The sequence below is a fragment of the Mastigoproctus giganteus genome, chromosome 13 (assembly GCF_048544385.1).
Source record: "Mastigoproctus giganteus isolate SK-2022 chromosome 13, ASM4854438v1, whole genome shotgun sequence".
Classification (NCBI taxonomy): domain Eukaryota; kingdom Metazoa; phylum Arthropoda; class Arachnida; order Uropygi; family Thelyphonidae; genus Mastigoproctus; species Mastigoproctus giganteus.
Window position 1 is genome coordinate 40,659,982 of NC_143587.1, and position 21,925 is coordinate 40,681,906.

Below are 21,925 nucleotides of genomic sequence, written 5' to 3' on the forward strand. Positions count from 1 at the left end.
GCAATTTGCAGAATTGCAGCCCTTCTTTGTAAGAGTACCTTTATGTTTCCTTAACTGATCTTATTGCCCTTTATTTATTTACCTAGTACAGTTATTTTGGCAAGAGGACCCATCGAGCTGAAGAACATAATTTTCCGGACAAGTGCAGACAGATCCTCCACTGGGCTTGAGAAGACAGAGAGTACTACAGCCACCATTATTTTCACATGGATTCTGCTTTTTTACTGAAATGAGACAAAGTTACACATATGTATATTCTATTTTAAGCATTAAAATACAACAATTACAATAAATACAATACAATACGAACATTAAAATGAAATACCCTCAATAGAATTTACTTTTGGAAATAATGGACAGCATCCATTGAATCAGGTTTTTTGTCTATATGGGATCAAGTGACGTAACTGCCTCGGTGTGAAGACATTCATCATCAGTTAAAAAAACTTTAATTAACAATAAGACAAAGTTAGTTCACATAATGAAGAGGCCGGGCCTTTTTCACTTATCAATATTGTATCTGAAGAAAAAACTAAAATACTGTACAAAGCATGTTTGTTCTCTTTTATGACCATTGAAATAATTTGTTGAAATGCTGTATTTAAGCTATATTTAGTTACCTTCCATTATTCTGCTGTTTTAAAGAAACTCTATGCAAAATCAAATTCAAGGTTTTGCAACCTTTACAAAATTCACATTGTAGAAAACCCAAGGATGAAAACGTTTTCCTCTCATCTTCCACCAGTCTGCTGACCATGTTGGACAGACAGCTTGTGTAATCGAGACCTGTTAATATTCATAAAATCGGACAAATGCTAACTTATTATGATATTCTCTTTTTTAAATTTAAATCAAATAAAAATAGAATATATAGGATATTAAGAAATATTATATTTTAGAAATTTTGAGTCAGGAATTCACTTAACAGAAATTTTTTAAGGAATAACTGCATTGTAAGATGTAATTAGAATAGATGGAAATAGTATTGTAGGCGCCTCCGTAGCCAGGTGGGAAGGAGCAGCAGTGCGTAGCACACCCTTCTTGATTAGACCGGGGTTCGAGCCCGTCACCACCAAATACGGAACATGCAGAAAGGTCAGGGAATGACCACCGCACCGGAGCAATATGGCCTTAGTTGCTAATGCTCCTAAAAAACCAAATAACAACAATAACAACAAATAGTATTGAAAGACCTGCCTAAAGATAGATGAACTGCCTTGTAATAGGACAAAGGAATGAAAGCAAGCTTTGACCCTAAATCCATGCATGGCAAATAATTGGAAGTATAAAGGGAGATAAATACCTGAAGCTTGATGGGGACTTTTCGCTAATACCATCTTCAAAGGGGAAGCGATGTGTTGAAGACCATATTTATAGCCTAGCACGTTCCATTGCAGTATTACAAAAGTGCGGGGGGGGGGTTAGGTAGGCAAAAGGATGAGGAGGAGGATAGAAGGAAAATTCCCGCCCGCTCGTATTTCACTAATAGTTTGGGAATTTGAAAATTTAGAGATTTACAACAGCTTAAAAGGTTTTTTGGAGGAAAGGATTTGAAAGTTTCCACTTGGAAATTTGGGTGTGTGACTACCTGTCCAGTTAGTAGAGGTACAATTGTTATGTTTTGTTATTAAATTTGAACTTGTAGGATATTTGTTTTAGATCCCACTCCTCAGAAATTATTATTAGTCTATGTATGTTTATTGACATATTCATTGATCTTATTGCTAGAGTCTCACTGGTTTCTAACTTAAATTTTGTGTCTTGTTTGTCTAATATTACTAATATTATGGCGTTTTCAAAGGATGGGTAAAATATTACTAATATTATGGCGTTTTCAAAGGATGGGTAATGGGTAATGCCCTGTCTAATTGGTGAGCTATCAATTCAGAACATATTTCTTCTGTTTGGTCTAAAATTAGTTCTGAGTTGGTAGCTCACTACATTACTCATCCTTTCAAAACACCATAATATTAGACAAACAAGGCAGAAAATTTAAGTTAGAAAACAGTGAGACTCTAAAAATAACATCAGCAAACAAGTCAATAAACATACATACACCAATAATAATTTCTGAGGAGTGGGATCTAAAAAAAATATCCTACAAGTTCAAACTTAATAACAAAACATAACAACAACCCCCTCCCACCATCTAGGACCTCTACTAATGGGGACAGATAGTCATACACAAGGATTTCTGAGTGGATACTTTCATATCCTTTCTTCCAAAAAAATCTTTAAGCTGTTTTAAATCTCTAAATTTTCAAATTTCCAAACTATTAGTGAAATATGAGGGGCAGAAATTTTTCTTCTTTCCTTTTGCCTACTTAACCCCCCCCCCCCGCAACACTTTTGAAGTACTGCAATGGAACGTGAAAGGGCTGCAAATATGGCATTCGACACGTGTTCGCTACCCTTTAAAGATGGTATAAGTGAAAGCCCCCCATTAAGCTTCAGGTATTTATCTCCCTTTATACAGCCACTTCCCAATTAAAGTAAGGTTTGCGCTCCACGGAACTCTACATTAGTCGGAATTTACCCCATGCTTATGCAGCACTCACAACTACACTCGCTGAATTGATTGAATCAAAAAAGAAATGTTCAACGAACATGTGAATAGAATTATTTATTGTATTTATTCAATTTTTTATCTCATGCGCAAGAAAAATTACAAAAGCATGCAATTTAAAAAATTTAAAAATTATGAGTTAATTAAAATTACAAAAAAAGAGAGGAGACAGGCATAATGTCACTAATTTTTACCTCTTGAGCATCGTTGCCAGAATCGATGTCTTCAGCTGATGAGTACGGCGCCGCTGTGGAGGTTGAGAGCTGTGAAGATTTAGAAGGAGTCAACTGCTCAACCTTACGAAAGACATATTAATGGATGACTGAATGGTGGCTTTTTTCTTTTCATCTTAGATTTCTTTGTAGCAGGCAAGCATATCATTCATCATCCCTGTGTTAACTTTCAAGAATTGTTCACTGTCAGGATCCATCATCTCAAACCTTGCCATTGCTGATGCAATTTCACGAAATGCCATTGCCATCTCTCTGGTGAATAAACGTCTCGGATTCTTATTTAGTTCATTTTGAGCTTGGTCAGCATTTTCTTCTTTCACTATTGCTGCCTACAAGTCAATAAATCCTTCGTTAGATGATTCCTTCTCTTCTTCCTCTATTAACTCTAACTCCTCCACGTCTCCAAATCCTTCGAAGCCTTTTACATGCCGTGGGCATATTTTCTTCCATGCGCCATTTAAACAACTTTTAGTAATTTTCGCCCAGGCCTTATTAATGTTTAAGATGGTGTGGTAAATAGTGTAAGATTTCCAAAAGTCTCTTAGCATAAATTTTTTCTCATCATCTACTGCAGCAAATGCCTGAGCAAATGTTGTGTGTAAATAGTATGCTTTTAAATTCGAAATTACACTCTGATCCATAGGTTGGATGAGAGAAGTCGTGCTTGGCGGTGGAAATACAACTCTCACGTTCGAATTGAAATCATCTACATGCACAGGATGTCCAGGAACATTATCTAATAGAAGCAAAATCTTGAAAGGAACGTCGTTGTCTTGACAATATTTTTAAACCTCGGGAATGAAGCAGCATTTAAACCAATCCTCAGAGAGAGATATTGTTATCCACGCTCTCTGGTTCGATTGGAAATGCACGGGTAGGGTGGCTTTATTGATGCCCTTAAATGCACGAGGATTTCCAGAATGGTACACAAGCAGTGGTATTAATCTGTAATCTCCCGCTGCATTGGCCTCAAGCAAGAGCATGGCCCTATCTTTTGAAGCCTTGAAACCTGGCATTGTCTTTTCCTCCTTGCCAATGTATGTTCAATCCGGCATTTTTTTTTCAATACAGAGCAGTCTCGTCAATGTTAAAAATTTGCTGCATCGAATAGCCGCCTTCATCGATAATTTTTTCCAACACATCATGAAATTTCTCTGCAGTTGCAGAATCAGCACAGGCGATTTATTATTATTATTATTATTAGCCATAGGGTGCAAGGAAGCCTGAGGCTTATGCTGCAACAGAAAAATAAAAAGTTCCCAAGTTACCCTGAGAGAGAGAGAGTCAAAAGTAGAAGGGAATCACCAAGAAAGAGAATGATGATATCCAGCTCGGGACCCTGGGTGTGCCAAGCCCATACTCACCAGATGTGAACCTCTGGGGTTGAACTTCTCTGCATACTTTAATGTTTTGGAAACCAGCGCGAAGCTTGAACCTATTAAACCACCCGTTGCTTGCTACATACTTGGGTTGGGGTTCGCCATACTTATCCTTAATATCTTCATAAATACTTCTTGCTTTTGCTTGAACGGCCATTGGACTAAGAGGCACTTGCTACTGAATCTGATTTTCCATCCATATTATTAATAGCTTTTCCATTTTCGATATAGCACCTGAACACTGTTTTGTGATCCCTGCTGATCTTAAATGTGTTGATCCTTTAATATGCACACTGTCCCTTAAAATAGTATTCACTGTTCAAGCAGCGAGACCTAATTCCCTTTCAATAGATGACAAACTGTCCTGCTTTGTACTTCTTAATCATTTTCATCTTCATTTCTACATCGATTTTGTTTTTTGGTTTCCTGGCACCACCAGCACTTTCACTTTCCATTGGTCCCTTTTCCTTCTTCATTGTAATATGTAAATAGGAATGAAGAGAAGTTTGTGAAAATTTGTTTTCTATATGATTGAAGATTTCAGTGAAGGGGAACACATTTCACCATAATACCATAACGTAAAAGCCCACAGAATTCCAGTTATCGGGATTATCGCAAATGCAATAAGATTGAGTTTACTACCCGTTTATGATAGATTGTGCTAACAGAAAAGCCCAATAAACTGGAAAGTGCAAATAGTTTTTATTGTTTTTTGGTCGTGACATCCAGAAACGTGCTTTAGAAAAATATCACAAAGGTGTTGAAAATTTATTCTTATAATGGGAACATATGATAACAATGAAAAGTGTAGTGCAATTTCCATTATAAATATGCCTTTTAGAGAGATAAATAGCTTAATGATACAGCGAAATTTAACTTCCAAGGGCTTGAAATGAATTACAAAACAAACAAAGAAATAAATATGGAAACGTATTTTGCATCCTACAGATTCCAAATACGTTTAAATTTTATTTTTTCAGTTTGCATCGGCCGACAAAAACTTATGTAAATTCGAATTTGTGTAAGTCAGGAAGAGTTCCCGTACTTCCAATTATTTGCCATGCATGGATTTAGGGTCAAAGCTTGTTTTCATTTCTTTTTCCTATTACAAGATTCATCTATCTTTAGGCAGGTCTTTCAATACTATTTTCATCTATTCTAATTAGACCTTACCTGGATGCAGTTATTCCTTAACAAATCTCAGGTAAGAGAATTCCTGACTTAAAATTTCTAAAATATCTATAACATTTCTAAAATATAATATTTCTTAATATCCAATATACTCTATTTAATATTCTATTTTTATTTGATTTAATTTTAAAATGAAGACATAGATCCTCTACAAGAGAAAATCAAAATAAGTCAGCATTGGTCCAACTTTACGAATATTAGCAGGTTTCGATTAAACAAGTTTTTTGTCCAACGTGTCTAGTATCAAGTTTCGAGACAATAGGATTCCCATAATATTTTTTAAACTTAACCTCTGAACAAGATACAACTCAGTTTCCACTGCTATACAATGAGGAAAATTTTCAAACTCTTTTATTCCGTAAAACTTATGTGGGGTAAAGTACTTATTACAACTTTTAGTGCTTTTCATTTAAAAAAATGCTGCATTGTGAAATGTAGCATTTTTTAAATAACATTCTAGCAACTTTGGTGAATATATATTTCTTACAAGTTTAACACACAATTGGGTTTAGCAGACAGACTTCATCCCCATATAAAAAAAAAAAAAAAAAAAAAAAAAAGGTAAACTGCAGCCATTTTCAACCAACTGCAGGATGGAAGCCTCCTCAACAATTCATGCTGAGTGAAATGGACCATAATCTGCCATGCTGGTCCAGTGCGGGTTAGCAGATCGACCATATTTAGCAGTCAGGGGCTTGAATCCCGGTCTACTCAAAGAGTGTGTGCTACTGCACTCCCGCTCCTGACCACTTAGCTAAGGAGGCCTTATATCCCCATATATAGGCCATTAAATCAGGGTTTTACTGTATTATCATTATATTTATCACACAAATAAACAGAGAAATAAACCAAAATAATAGCACAAACCAATTTTATTACACATATAGAATCTTGAATTTATATGCAGTTAAAATTTTTAGGGATAAAAAACACAGAATAATTTTAGGGACAATAAAATAATCGTTACGAAAAATAGGCTTAAAAAGGTTTTGCAGCTGAAAGCCTCAGATTACGGAAAATTCATTAATTGAACAAGTTAGAGTGCATAGCATCATTTTAGTTCATAGTAAATCACTGAAGTAGGTGAAATGGCATCATTTTTATTAAATCTCATATTTTGAATTCCTTCACAATGAGCTGCCCTGATATTGCGAATAAGTAGCGCTTTGCCAGTGGAGAAGACTAGTGGTGCTTATTCTCGGCAGATACTATCATACATCACTGGTATCTCATCAGTGGAGTGGAAGGTACCCTGATGATACAATAAGTGAACACTCTGTTTGAAGTATAACTCCACAATATGAGAGATGCCATATGGCAGTGGTTTTCAACAGGGGTGTCATGTACTTTGGGTTTAAGCTACTTAAACTTAGTTTTTTTTTTAAATTTATATATTTATTTCATTCTAAAAAGGTGTACGGTATCTTTTCAATTTTGTGGTGATCTATATAATTTGTATTATGAATTCTAATTTTGTTTACATTCATATTATTGTAATAACTATCATATAAAATATATTTTTTAATAATATATATATATATATAACCCCAGGGGCTCACATCTGGTGAGTATGGGCTTGGCACACCCAGGGTCCTGAGCTGGATATCATCATTCTTCTCTTTCTTGGTGATTTCCTTCTACATCTCTCTCTCAGGTTAACTCAGAATTTTTTTTTGGTTGGTGCAGCATAAACCTCAGGCTTCCTTGCACCATATGGCTAATAATATTAATAATGATAATAATAATGTATATATATATATATATATGCAGAGAGAGAGAGAGAGAGAGAATCGAATCTAACAGGCAGAAAAGGAAGACTGCTCTTTAAGTTGGAGAGCAGTGTGGCATTGGAGGCAAACTGCTGCTATGGATAAAGAGATGGTTGAGTGGGAGAAGAGAGAGAGCGGTAATCAATGGACACTGCTCATCGTGGACTAATGTTATTAGTGGAGTCCCTCAGGGTCCAGTGTTTGGGTCCATTGTTGTTTTCTGTATTTATAAATGATATTGATGATGGTATATCAAGCTTAATGTCCAAGTTTGCCGACGATACAAAGGTTGGCAGGGTTGTCAAGGACACTACTGACACTATGCTACTGCAACAGGATCTGGAAAGGTTGAGCAGATGGGCTTCGAGGTGGCAAATGAAGTTTAACATTGACAAATGTAAAGTACTACATATGGGAAACAGTAACCCCCAGAGTAACATATCAACTCTGTGGTACTATACTGACAGTGGTAGAGAATGAAAAGGACCTGGGCGTAATTGTGCAGGCAGATATGAAGTTTTCTGAGCAATGTAGACGGTCTGCAAGAGTAGCTCATGGTATCTTGTCAATGATATACAGGAATTTTTCTACCAGGAATAAGGAGGTTATTATCCCCTTGTATAAGGCAATGGTCAGGCCACACCTTGAGTATTGTATCCAGGTCTGGAGACCTCATTTTAAGAAGTATGTAGAGCTGTTGGAATGAGTACAGAGAAGGGCAACAAGATTAGTGAATGGAACAAAGGGTTGCTCTTACGAAGAAAAGCTTAAGTTTTGCAAATTATAGTGTCTGGAGACTAGGCACCTGTGAGGTGATCTGTTTGAAGTGTATAAAGCCTTGAATGGTTTGAGCATGCTCAATGCTGATGGGATTCTTCCTCTTGCTCAGAATAATCACCTGAGAGGGCATTAATTGAAATTGAGGAAAGACAGTTGTAGGACAGATGTGCGGAAGTTTGCCTTTAGCCAGCGGGTAGTTGGTCAGTGGAACAGACTTCCATCCCTTGTTGTGGAAGTTGATAGCCTAAATAAATTTAAGGCTGAGCTGGACAGGTATTTTGAATGAACGGAGGGGTGAAGTGGAAGTTGTTTTTTTTTTTTTTTTTTTTTTTTTTTTGGCTGATGCTGAATAAGCTTGCTTTCTTGCATCATATGCCTCTACTAATGCTAATGCTAAAAATTGAGTAGGGGTGCCACAAAATAAAATAAATTACTTAGGGTGCCGTTATTAAAAAAAGGATGAAAACCACTGCCATACAGTGTGAGAGCAGTGCAATATCAGGGCAATTAGATGTGAAGGCATTCACAATATGAGATTATAACAAAAATGATGCCATTTCACCTACTTCAATGATTTACTGTGAACTAAAATGATGCTATGCACTAACTTGTTTGAAAAAATGGCCTTTAAGAAATTCTTCTAGTTAAGTGTTATCCAACCTTTATGGGTGGCCAGCAGCCTCTTATATTTTCAGAAAGTTGCAGAACCACAAAAAAAAAAAAAAAACCCTTACTTTTGGTAAATATTAAATCTATCTATATATATAGAGTATTAACTCTGTATATATTTAAATAATGTGTTCAAAAAAAATCGAGTACATGTATGCTCCCACTTATTTAATATTTTTATAATGTAATTCCTCATTTTCATTTTCTTTCAAATAATCTAATTTAAAATATTTTCTTTGAAACAAATAATCTAATGCAGAACAACTGCTTTGCAATTTGTACCGATGGTGCAGCCATTAATAAGATAAAATAAAGGTGTAAAAGGCACCGTAAAGGAAATTACTCCAAATATAGTTTTGAATCATTGCATTATACAGTACGTAGGGAAGCATTAGTAGCAAAGGAAATGCAAACTGATTTGCATGAAGTTTTGAAAGATGCGATAAGGGTGATCAACTTTATTAAAAAATAGAAGCTTAAATAGCAGACTTTTCACAATGCTTTGCAATGAAATGGGATGAAATGCTTCTTTTATATAAGAAAGTGGGGTGGTTGTCCAGTGGTTAGGTGTCGTGAGGTCCTTTTGACCTGAAACATGAAGTTTCCTTGTTTTTATCGGATAAAAATGAGAACCTTACTCAACTGTTTACGAATCAAAAATGGCTTGGAAAACTTAGTTCCCTTGCTGATATATTTGAAAAACTTAATGATTTAATTAAAATCAGTGATAAAATAAAAACTTTCAAGGGGAAGTTTAATCTTTGGAAAACTGAATTTGAGTGTAATAATGAAATGTTCCCATGCTTTTCTGATTTTGTTATAATACTGTCATTTTACAATTTAGGGAAATCATTACAACCCACCTAACAATGCTAATTAAGAATTTTTCCAAATGATTTAATGTATCTCCAGAAAAAAATTTGTATTGGATTCATGATCCCTTTGCTTTTGAAATTTCTTCATGTCACGAAATTACCATTCAGCAAAAGGAAGATCTTACCGACTTGTCGTCTGACGAAGCATTACGTGCTCTTTTCAAAAATTTGGCTTTCTCTTCGAGAGGAGTGTCCAGAATTATCGAAAATGGCGATACAAACATTGCTACCTTTTGGGTCTACATATTTATGCGAGGTTGTTTTCTCAAAATTAACAGCTATAAAAACAAATGTGTGTTCCAGACTTTATCCATAAGATGCCATGAGATTAGTAATTTCGAACATTGTGCAAAATATGGACCAAATATTATCAGTTATCCAGGCTCGTCCTTCTCATTAACTGTTCACAATTTTAAGTTAATACACCAACTGTTTAAATTAACATATTTTAATATTTACAAAAATAATGGATATAATAAAATAATCTATTTACAATGACTGACTTACTATACATTATAATAAAATAAAATGCAATAAAATAAAATATAAAATAAAAGTAAAAAGTTAAAATACAATAAAATATGGCGCCTCCGTAGCCAGGTGGAAAGGAGCAGCAGTGGGTAGCACACGCTTCTTGATTAGACCGGGGTTTGAGCCCGTCACCACCAAATACGGATGATGCGGAAAGGTCAGGAAATGGCCACCGCATATCCCGGAGCAATATGGCCTAAGCTGCTAATGCTCCTAAAAACCAAAAGAAAGAACAATAAAATATAAATACTTAAGTGTTTAAAACTGTGCAATTGTAGCTTTCGGGGTGCCCCTCCTTTTCTCAACAACTTGTTGAGAAAGGAGGAAGGAGTAAAAAATTCCACAAATTATTATTATTATTTTTTTTTTTTATGTGGACCCCAAACACGAGAGGTATTAGAACCCATAGTACTTAGTACCGTGCTTGGGTTGGAGATTGAGAAGACGAAAGAAGATATTTGTTGACATTGGACTTGAACTTCTGTAGATTGTAATTTCCAGGAAATACGTATGAAGGAAGGTTGTTCCAGAAAACAGCAGTTGAATGAATAAATGAGGAACATGAAAAGTTGGTTCTGTGGGTTTGAAGTTGGACAGTAAACGGATGTTGGCTGGTGGCGGCACGTGTTCGGACTGTTTTGAAAGAGAGAGCGGGAATTATAGAAGCCAATTCAGAAGAACAGTGCCCATGGAAGTATCTGTAGAAGAGGCATGCAGCAGAAACAGTGCGTCTATGAGACAGCGGGTGGAGAGATTCTGTTAGAGATGAATCATTAATTAACCTAACTGCCCTCTTCTGAATGGAATCAAGAAGCCTGAGAGAGGTTTTGGGGGCACCACCCCAGATGTGGGAACAATATTCCATGGCAGGGCGGATTTGCGATTTATACAGGGTGAGCAGCTGTTTGGAAGAAAAGTAACGCCGAGAGCGAAAGAGAAAACCAAGTTTTTTAGATGCAGAGGAAGCAATATTTGTAATGTGCTTGTGCCAAGAGAGATTAGAAGTCAGGGTAATCCCCAAAAGAGATATATCCTTTTGCCTAGAAATTGGAGTGTCACTAAAGATAAGCATAGGAGCAGAAGAATCCTTTTTGCGAGATATAAGACAAGACTGAGTTTTAGAAGGGTTGAAATCAACTAAGTTGTCTTTGCCCCACTGGAGAATTACCTGAAGGTCGGCATTTAAGGAATTGGTAGCAGATTTTCGAGAAGTTGAAGCTGATTGAGCAGGACACGGTTTCTCAAAATGGAAAGTTGAATGCAATGTGCTATCATCGGCAAAACTATGGATAGGATTTCCAGTCAATGGAAGAAGGTCATTGATATACAAGAGGAAAAGAGTGGGGGAAAGAACTGAACCTTGGGGGACACCGGCATTAGTGGAGAAGTTAGAAGACAGAGAGCCATCAACCATCACCCTCAGTGAGAGATCAGAGAGAAAACTGGATAACCAATTACTAAAAACAGTTGGCAAACCATAAGATGGAAGCTTGTTTAGAAGACCTTTATGCCAAACACGATCAAAAGCCTTTGAGATGTCAAGAGCAACGACTCGTGTTTCACCGAACCTTTCCATTGAATTAGTCCATAAATGTGTAACATAAGCCAGAATATCACCAGTGGATCGACACTGACGGAATCCATACTGGTGATCGTTGATCAGACGGAAGGTTTCTAGGTAGTTTAAGAGTTGGCGGTTAATTGATTTCTCCATTACTTTAGAAAGAGTAGAAGTAATTGCAATGGGACGATAATTGGATGGGAGGGATTTGTCACCCATTTTAGGAACTGGCTGGATATGAGCAAATTTCCAAGCAGAAGGAAAAACACCTTTAGAATAAGAAAGTGAAAAAAGGCGGCAAAGAATAGGAGTAAGTTCAGGAGCACAGGTTTTGAGAACAAGTGGAGAAATACCATCAGGACCTGGAGCTTTCTTAGCATCAAGATTCATCAAAATCCTTCTGATATCCTTTTGACGGAAGACCACAGGAGGCATTGAATGGAGTGTGTTGGGAATGGTGGGTGGTGTTTTACCAAGATCATTAATACATGAGCTGGAAGAAAAATGGGATGCTAGCAGGTCAGCTTTATCCTTGGCTGAAGTGACAACAGAACCATCTGGTTTGGACAGAGGTGGGGGCAGAGATGGGCAAAAGTTGTGGCCAATAGCTTTGGCAAGAGACCAGAATGCTCGGCTACCATTAGGGCAAGAAGCAAGTTTTCTACTCTTAGCCTGTTCAAACTCTAGTTTGGACTGATTAATAACTGCTTTACAATTGTTGCGAGCTTTGGTGTAGGCAGAAAATGAAACTGAAGAATTAGAAACAAGCCAATTACGATATGCAACATTCTTCTCTTGGACAGCCTTAGCACATTTATTGGAAAACCAAGGTTTAGATAAAGGACGAGATTTTAAAGTGGAGTGTGGGATAAAGGATTCCATTCCGGCAAGAATAATTTCACTGACACGATCTGAGCAAATATTGACATCAGAACTTTTGAAACAGTAATCCGACCAAGGAAAAGAAGAAAAGAAGTCTCGCAGGTCATCCCATTTTGCATTCTTGTAATGCCAAACAACACGAGGTTGGGAATAGCCATGAGATAAAGGTTCCATTGGAGAAGAGACAATCACCAAGTTGTGATCTGAAGTGCCTAAAGGAGCTCTCACTTCGACCGTGTACTTAGAAGGGTTGTTTGTGAGAAAAAGATCGAGCGTATTGGCTGTATGATTAGGATTGTCCGGTATTCTTGTAGGTAAATGAACAATCTGTGCTAGGTCATTAGTAATTGCAAAAGCCTCAGCATCTCGACCTGCTGGGTCGGTGTGACTAGAAAACGGAAGCCAGCTGGGGTTGTGAACATTAAAATCACCAAGGAAAATTACCTCACTGTTAGGAGAGTTGGACCGGAGAAAGTCAAGTTGCAACGAGAGGAAGTCAAAGAGCTCCAAGTGATTAGTCGAGTTGGGAGAACGGTAGAGACAACAGATGAATTTGACACAATGAGGTAGAGAGATTTTAAGCCAGAGAAGATCAAAGAGAGGAGATTCCAAATTGCCAAGTCTCTGACAGGGAATATCAGAACGGACATATGCACAAGTACCACCTTTGAGGCGAAAGGAGTGTGCACAGGAAGAAACTAAAAGAGGAAGCGGTAAAGAAGAAATTTATTGAGAATGTCATCAATAGGTTTGCAAGCAATAGACGGAGAATTCAATTCTTATACGATATGTGATTATTGAAATTATTATTATCTATATATATATATTAATTCTTGTTTCCTTTATATTGTAAATTTATATACATTATATATGAGTTTTTGTATTGAGGCAATACTGTATTCTATAATCTACTTGAGAAAAAAACCCCCAAAAATATTATATAATTAAATAAAAATTTATTGATGTAATTATTTGTCTCCAAGCTTTGCCCCCCCCCCCCCCCCCCCCGGAAAATTTTCTGTGGACACCCATGGTAAAGAAGGACTTTGCTGTTTCTTTGGATCTTTTGCCAAAGATTTCTCATAATCTGTATTGGCTTGCCTAACCTTCTTTGTGATTTTATTGCAGACAAGTTTATATTTACCATAGGCTTCTGCATTATGTGAATATTTATTTATTTCCATCCCATTCATTTTTCTTTTCTGTAAAATGTAAAAATTATTTTTTGCATCCAGTTCCTTTGTTACTCTGCTATCATAGTATCCAATCAGATTGGTCAGACAAGATTGCCCTTAACAAATCCAAGCTGTGACTACAGCAAAACTGCATCCTCGTCAAAATTATCCTGCTTTACTTCTTGAACTAGTAAATTGTCTTTTATTCAATACATATGGTCTACAGTCCATAGGATCTTTCCCTAAATCCAGGGATGTTCTTATAATAATGGCTAGAGGTTTTCTTACCTCCTCTGCTGGCTCCATTAATATAACTGGATAAATTCTATACACCCTACACACCTTTTTTACTTTTAGCTTCAATAACTCCTCCTCTACTTCCCTCTTAGGTATAAAAAAAATCATTCAGTTCCCTACCACAAGTTGACTCACTTCTGGCATCCACATCTGTAAAAAGTTCCTCATATGTAACTTGTAGATGCAAAATACTCATTCCATTTTTTTAGCAACTGGAGCAGGATTATCAAGTTTATCCATTTATATCTAGTGAACCAATGAAACTCAACCCCTTCCTCTTACTGTTTAAATAAATAATGCAGCCTTTGTTGTTTTTGCCAGGGACTTGTTGTAATGTGCCTTAGCTTACCTAACTTACTTTGTGACTTGATTCCAGACTAGTAAATACTGTAGGCTTCTCTATCATCTGATAATTTATATGCATTCCATGTATTTTTCTTGGCTGCCATGAGTTTACCAGTTCATCTGATATCTATTTATGTCTATGCCTTGAACTGTATCTCTTAGTTGGTATAAAAAAGCCTAGTAGGTTTTACAATAATATCCCTCAATGTTTCCCATTTAGAATTTGCTGTTGGTCACTTCGTTAGTTCCACTGCACTGAATTTAAAAACCATCTGACTATTGTAGTCACCCTTACTAAAGCAAAAGGCCCTGTCCCTTGACTTTGACAGTATTTACAATCCTACATCAATACATTGTGATCACTTCTATTCAGTGGGTCTTTTGTATGTGCAGATTCTTAATTCATAATGGGTTGCTGCTGATAATCAGATCAAGAGTACTGCTTTCTTTTGTGGTTCCACTAACATGCTGGTGCAGGAGAACCCAAGGGCTCACATCTGGTGAGTATGGGCTTGGCACACCCAGAGTCCTGAGCTGGATATCATCATTCTTCTCTTTCTTCATGATCCCCTTCTACTTTTGACTCTCTCCTTTCTCTCTCTCTCTCTCTGAGGGTAACTCGGGAATTTTTTTTTTTTTTTTTTTTTGGCTGGTGCAGCGTAAGCTTCAAGGCTTCCTTGCACCATATAGCTAATAATAAAAAAAAATAATAATTCCACAAAAGCTTCCTATTGTGTAGAGTGACCAATCCACAAGGTCCAGTCAACATTTTGAAATTCAGAGTCCACCATTATAAAGACATTCTGAGTTATTGGCTCACTCTATATGTCTGTACTGTTATTCATTACACTCATCGTATTCATTGGGTCTCTAACACACTTCTACCCTCATTTCTGTTTTCCCAGTGTTTATGTCACACCAAACTGACTCAACACTGCTGGCCACTCATGTATAATGAATGCACTGCCTTAGGTTTTACATGCCTTCTTAACTAGAAGAATACTCCCCGTCATGTCCTGTATGTCCTTTCTGAATCCTTTACATCTTAGTGACACCACATGTCTGATATCCCACAATGTTTGCATTCGATGTTTTCATCAAATTTACTTACTCAGCTATTAGCATTAGTGTACATACAAGTATACTTTAATTTACTCTAACACCAAGGCCCATGTATTTAACTGTTCCATGATGACCCACAGCAGGCTTGAAATCCCCAACACCTTGCTTTCCACACTGCTCCATGTTCCAATAGAAGCCATGGAAGAATCACCTACACCTCTGCCTGCAGCTCTTAGTAAGCTATTACTCTACATATCCCCCTAAGCTAGAAGTTTTCTGACAAATCTTATACTGCCTCAACAGCATCAGGAAATATTCTTGCACCCCTTATATATCAGTGTATCCCATCACTGTATAAACAGTCTCTCCTATTAACAGGCATAGACCATGCTTAGTGGGATGTGATATTTTCCATTACTTCATCAATGGGCTGTAACCGTATAATTTCCTCATCCAGGGTGATAGCTGACTGAAATTTCACCCACTCGGCACGAGAAAATTTCCATTCCCAGCAGGGTTCGGCTAATGGTGGTTGTGCAGTGAGCATATTACAAATAATTGGGAAATGATCGCTGCCCATGGGATCATTCATAACATGTCATTCCAAGATTGGAAACAGTACCAGGGAGCATATTGAGAGGTCAATTGCAGAAGTTTGTCCAGTTGGCAATTGTGTGTACGTAGGTTCACATTCTTTTTATTTCAGATGTAAAATTGGTGATCAAGACAAACCTTGGACCCTCGAAAGTGTTGTATTACCTGTACAACAAACCTTAGGAAGTGGTTACACGAGAAACTCAAAGGGTTACCTTTTTCAGTCCCTATGGTTTGGTGAGAACCATCTTTGGCAACCATTTAAGGCACTAGACATGGTTTTTTGGGTAATAGGAAAGAAGAAAGCTATGAAATGATGGTGTCTAATTTACTTGAGTGCTACAAAAAAAACGGGCTGTCGAATGTCGTTGAAAATTCGTTTTCTTCATTCCCATCTCGAATTTTCCCCCGAAAATCTGGGAGATGCGAGTGATGAACAAGGGGAGAGGTTTCATCAAGATATTTCCATGATGGAAAAACGACACCAAGGTCACTGGGGATCCTATAATGATTGGGGATTACTGCTGGTTCTTTATGAGGGGGAATAAGCAGGAATACAAGATAAAATCCCTTAGTAGCAAACATTTGTAAGGACAATTATGGGTATGCTGATTATACATTATTGAAATATAACTATTTTGCTATCATTTATCATAATTTTTCCAAAGTTAAGCGTTATAGAGAACGTATAATATTTTTTTAAATTTGTATTACAAACTTGAATTATACGTATAATATATCCCTTTATTTTAACATTAAACATTGATACATCTTTTGATGTAGACATGACAGAGACTTTTCATGCTGAATTTTGGAATCAGAGTAAAGGATGAATTGAAATGCATAAAAATATGTCTCCATAACTTACAGTATCAAATGGTATATTTGTAATACTGGAAAAGTGGAAAGTGTGGGAAAAGGGAAAAAAGAATAAGTGAAAGTAAAGAAAGGTGACGATAAATTTATTATTGCTTCAAAATTATTTATATGCTTCTAAATTTATTCTTATTTAATTGAACTATTTTAATTTTATAAAGCACATCGGTATATGATTAAAATACTCTTTCCCCTTTATCTCTGCCCTAAGTCAGGGCACTCTCTTTGGCACTGGGCAGTTGCACTCCTCGCTTGCCTGAGTATTTCACTACCCTCACTTTTCTATATACTATTTTAACTCGATTCAACTCTTCTCCTAGCTATTAGATTATTCGAGAGCAGAGTGAATGCTTTTAGCATTTACTTTGGCTGCCATTGGCTTGGTGAGTATACTGCTCTGTCCACTACCAATCTACTCTGTATAGTTTGAAGATGTGAATTTTAAAATATGAAAATTAAGTTAAAATGTCCCAAGGGAAAAAGGAATGCACTTTTCTTTATTTAGGTTGTCAATCATAATTAAAACCTAACAGAACCATAATTTAGTTCACATTATGGTTTAATTATGTATCTGCATTTGGAGAAATGCAACATGAGACATGCCACCTGGTACACTGTTGGTGTTGGACAGGCTGGAGGCAGCAGTTTTATGGATTGGAGACTGTTTTCATGGCATGCTGGCATGCTCTGGGTCATCTGATTACTATTAATCAACAGCTTAACAGGAATGGCCTACCTTTCTATTATTGCCAAATGCACTCTGTTCATGAAGACAGTGTATCCAGACAACTCCATCGTCTATCAAGAAGACAATTAGCATTAGCATTAGTAGAGGCATTTGATGCAAGAAAGCAAGCTTATGCAGCATCAGCCAAAAAAAAAAAAAAAAAAAACCCACTTCTACTTCACCTCTCTGTTCATTCCAAATACCTGTCCAGCTGAGCCTTAAACTTATTTAGGCTATCAACCTCCACCACAAGGGATGGAGGTCTGTTCCACCAACCAACCACCCGCTGGCTAAAGGCAAATTTCCTCACTTCTATCCTACATCTGTCTTTCCTCAATTTGAATTTATGCCCTCTCAGGTGATTTTTTCTGAGCTAGAGGAAGAATCCCATCAGCATTGAGCATGCTTAAACCATTCAAGGCTTTATACACCTCTATCAGATCACCTCGCTGGTGCCTAGTCTCCAGACACTGTAATTTGCAAAACTTAAGCCTTTCTTCGTAAGAGCAACCCTTTGTTCCATTCACTAATCTTGTTGCCCTTCTCTGTACTCGTTCCAGCAGCTCTACATCCTTTTTGAAATGAGGCCTCCAGACCTGTATACAGTACTCTAGGTGTAGCCTGACCATTGCCTTATACAATGGAATAATCACCTCCTTATCCCTGCTGGAAAAATTAATGTATATATTTGACAATACTCCATGAGCTACTCTTGCAGCCCATCTGCACTGCTCAGAGAACTTCATATCTGCCTGCACAACCACCCCCAAGTCCCTTTCATTCTCTACCACTGTCAGTGTAGTACCACAGAGTTGATACGTTGCTCTGGGGTTGCTGTTTCCCATGTGTAGTACTTTACATTTGTCAATGTTAAACTTCATTTGCCACTTCTCAGCCCATCTGCTCAACCTTTCCAGATCCTGTTGCAGCAGCATAGTGTCAGTAGTGTCCTTGACAACCCTGCCAACCTTTGTATCGTCTGCAAACTTGGACATTAAGCTTGATATACCATCATCAATATCATTTATAAAAACAGAAAACAATAATGGACCCAACACTGAGACCTGAGGGACTCCACTAATAACATTAGTCCACGATGAGCATTGTCCATTGATTACCACTCTCTGTCTTCTCCCCCTCAACCACCCCTTTATCCATAGCAGCAATTTGCCTCCAATGTCACACTGCTCCAATTTGTGTAGCAGTCTTCCATGTGCAACAGTATCAAAAGCCTTTCTAAGATCCAAGTATATAATATCAAAGTTATTCCCTGCATCCAGTTCTTTTGTGACTGCATCATAATATCCAATCAAGTTGGTCAGGCAAGACTTCCCCTTAACAAAACCATGCTGTGTCTGAGCTATAACTGAAGTCTTGTCTAAATGATCCTGCAGTGCTTCTTTAACCAGTGCCTCCATTAATTTTCCTGGAACAGAAGTTAAGCTCACAGGTCTATAATTACTTGTGTCAGCCTTTGCTCCTCCTTTGTATATTGGGGTCACATTTGCACATTTCCAGTCTATGGGTACCTCCCCTGAGTCCAAGGAAGCTCTCATAATTATGGCTAAGGGTTTGCTTACTTCCTTTGCTGCCTCCTTTAATATAACTGGATAGATCCCATTCACCCCGGGTGCCTTTCTTGTGTTTATCTTCAACAGTTTCTCCTCCACTTTACTCCCAGTTATTTCAAGATTCTGTAGCTTACTGATAGAGTTGAATACACCTCTGGCATTCCCCTTGCTGAATAACATCATGGTACAAGACCTATCCAATTATATTAAAGGAGGAAGTAAAGGAAGTAAGCAAACCCTTAGCCATACTTATGAGAGCATTCTTGGATTCAGGGCAGGTCCCTATGCATTAGCATTAGTAGAGGCATATGATGCAAGAAAGCAAGCTTATGCAGCATCGGCCAAAAAAAAAAAAAAACACTTCCATTTCACCTCTCCGTTCGTTCGAAATACCTGTCCAGCTGAGCTTTAAATTTATTTAGGCTATCAACTTCCACAACAAGTGATGGAAGCCAGTTCCATCAACCAACTACCCGCTGGCTAAAGGCAAATTTTCACACATCTGTCTTTCCTCAATCTGAATTTATGCTCTCTCAGGTGATTATTCTGAGCAAGAAGAAGAATCCCATCGGCATTGAACATGCTCAAACCATTCAAGGCTTTATACACCTCTATCAGATCACCTTGCTGGTGATCCGATAGAGGTGTACAAAATTTAAGCCTTTCTTCATAACAGCAACCCTTTGCTCCATTCACTAATATTGTTGCCCTTCTCTGTACTCGTTCCAGCAGCTGTACCTCCTTCTTGAAATGAGGCCTCCAGACCTGTATACAGTAATCAAGGTGTGGCCTGACCATTGTCTTATACAAGGGAATAATCACCTCCTTATCCCTGCTATAAAAATTCCTGTATATCATTGACAAGACTCCATGAGCTACTCTTGCAGCTCGTTTGCACTGCTCAGAGAACTTCATATCTGCCTGCACAATAACCCCCCCAAGTCCTATTCATTCTCTACCATTGTCAGTGTAGTACCACAGATTGATACGTTGCTCTGGGGGTCGCTGTTTTCCATATGAAGTACTTTACATTTGTCAATGTTAAACTTCATTTGCCACCTCTCAGCACATCTGTTCAACCTTTCCAGATCCTGTTGCAGCAGCATAGCGTCAGTAGTGTCCTTAACAACCCTGCCATCCTTTGTATTGTCTGCAAACTTGGACATTAAGCTTGATATACCACCATCAATATCATTTATAAATACAGAAAACAATAGTGGACCCACCACTGAACCCTGAGGGACTCCACTAATAACATTAGTCCACGATGAGCAGTGTCCATTGATTACCACTCTCTGTCTTCTCTCACTCAACCATCCCATTATCCATAGCAGCAATTTGCCTCCAATGCCACACTGCTCCAATTTTGCAGCAGTCTTCCATGTGCAACAGTATCAAAAGCCTTTCTAAGATCCAAATATATAATATCAAAGAACAAAACCATGCTGTGTCCGAGCTATAACTGAAGTCTTGTCTAGATGATCCTGCAGTGCTTCTTTAACCAGTGCCTCCATTAATTTTCCTGGAACAGAAGTTAAACTCACAGGTCTATAAACTTGTGTCAGCCTTTGATCCTCCTTTGTGAATTGGGGTCACATTTGCACATCTGCAGTCTATGGGTACCTCCCTTGATTCCAAGGAAGCTCTCATAATTATGGGTAAGGGTTTGCTTACTTCCTTTGCTGCCTCCTTTAATATAACTGGATAGATCCTATCCACCCCAGGTACCTTTATTGTGTTTATCTCCAACAATTTCACCTCCACTTTTCTCTCAGTTATTACAAGATTATCTAGCTTACTGCCAGAGTTGAATACACCTCTGGCATTCCCCTCGCTGAATAACTCCTCATATGTGAATGTCAATGCAAAATATTCATTTAGTTTGTTAGCTACCTGAGCAGGGTCATCAACAGTTGAACCATCAATATCAAGTGGACCAATCTGATTCATCCCCTTCCTTCTAGAGTTTATAAGTAAAGAACTCTTTGCTGTTTTTCTTTGCATCCTTTGCCAAATATTTCTCGTAATCTGCCTTCGCCTGCCTAACCTCCTTTGTAACTTGGTTACAGATCAGCTTATATCTATCACAGGCCTCTGTGTCACAGGTTAATTTTTATGTATCCCATGCATTTTTCTTCTATGCCGTATGTCTCATTAGTTCATCTGACATCCATTTAGGCCTAAACCGTGAACAATATTTCTTAGTTGGTATGTAAAGCCTAGTAGCTTCCAAGATAAGTTCTTTTAATGCTTCCCATTTTAAATTTGCTGTTGGTAACATCATCAGTTGGTACCACTGTATAGAATTTAAGCAAAAACCCTTTCCTTTACCCCTAATGGTAATTACCTCTTTGAGTAAATCCAACTTCAGCACACTGTGATCACTGCCACCTAGTGGTTTCTTTATCTGCAGATTCTTAATGTATGAAGAATCACTACTGATAATAGGTGCCTCCGTAGCCAGGTCGGAAGGAACAGCAGTGCGTAGCACACGTTTTGTTATGTAGACTGGGGTTCGTGCCCGTCACCACCAAATACGGAGGAAGTGGAAAGGTCAGGGAATGACCACCGCATATCCCAAAGCAATATGGCCTTAGTTGCTGATTCTCCTAAAAACCAAACAAACAAACAATCAAACTACTGATAAACAAATCAAGAGTATTACTCCCTCTAGTTGCCTCCCGAACATGCTGATGTAGAAAACAATCATCCAATAAATCCACAAAAGCCTTGCTAGCGTGTGAGTGACCAACCCACAAATTCCAGTCAATATCTGGGAAACTAAAATCCCCCATTATAAGACTCTCTGATTTACTGGCCCACTCTATTTCCCTGTACAGTT

At 37.7% G+C, this 21,925-nt stretch overlaps 1 protein-coding gene across 1 annotated transcript in view; it reads right to left on the reverse strand.

Annotated features, from left to right (window-relative positions):
• LOC150075985 (prolow-density lipoprotein receptor-related protein 1-like) overlaps positions 1 to 21,925 on the reverse strand; it is a 1,358,636-nt gene that overhangs the window by 426,519 nt on the left and 910,192 nt on the right. Inside the window, 1 exon segment of the mRNA XM_090387555.1 lies at positions 83 to 224. Within this exon segment, the coding sequence (XP_090243681.1) occupies positions 83 to 224 (142 nt within the window).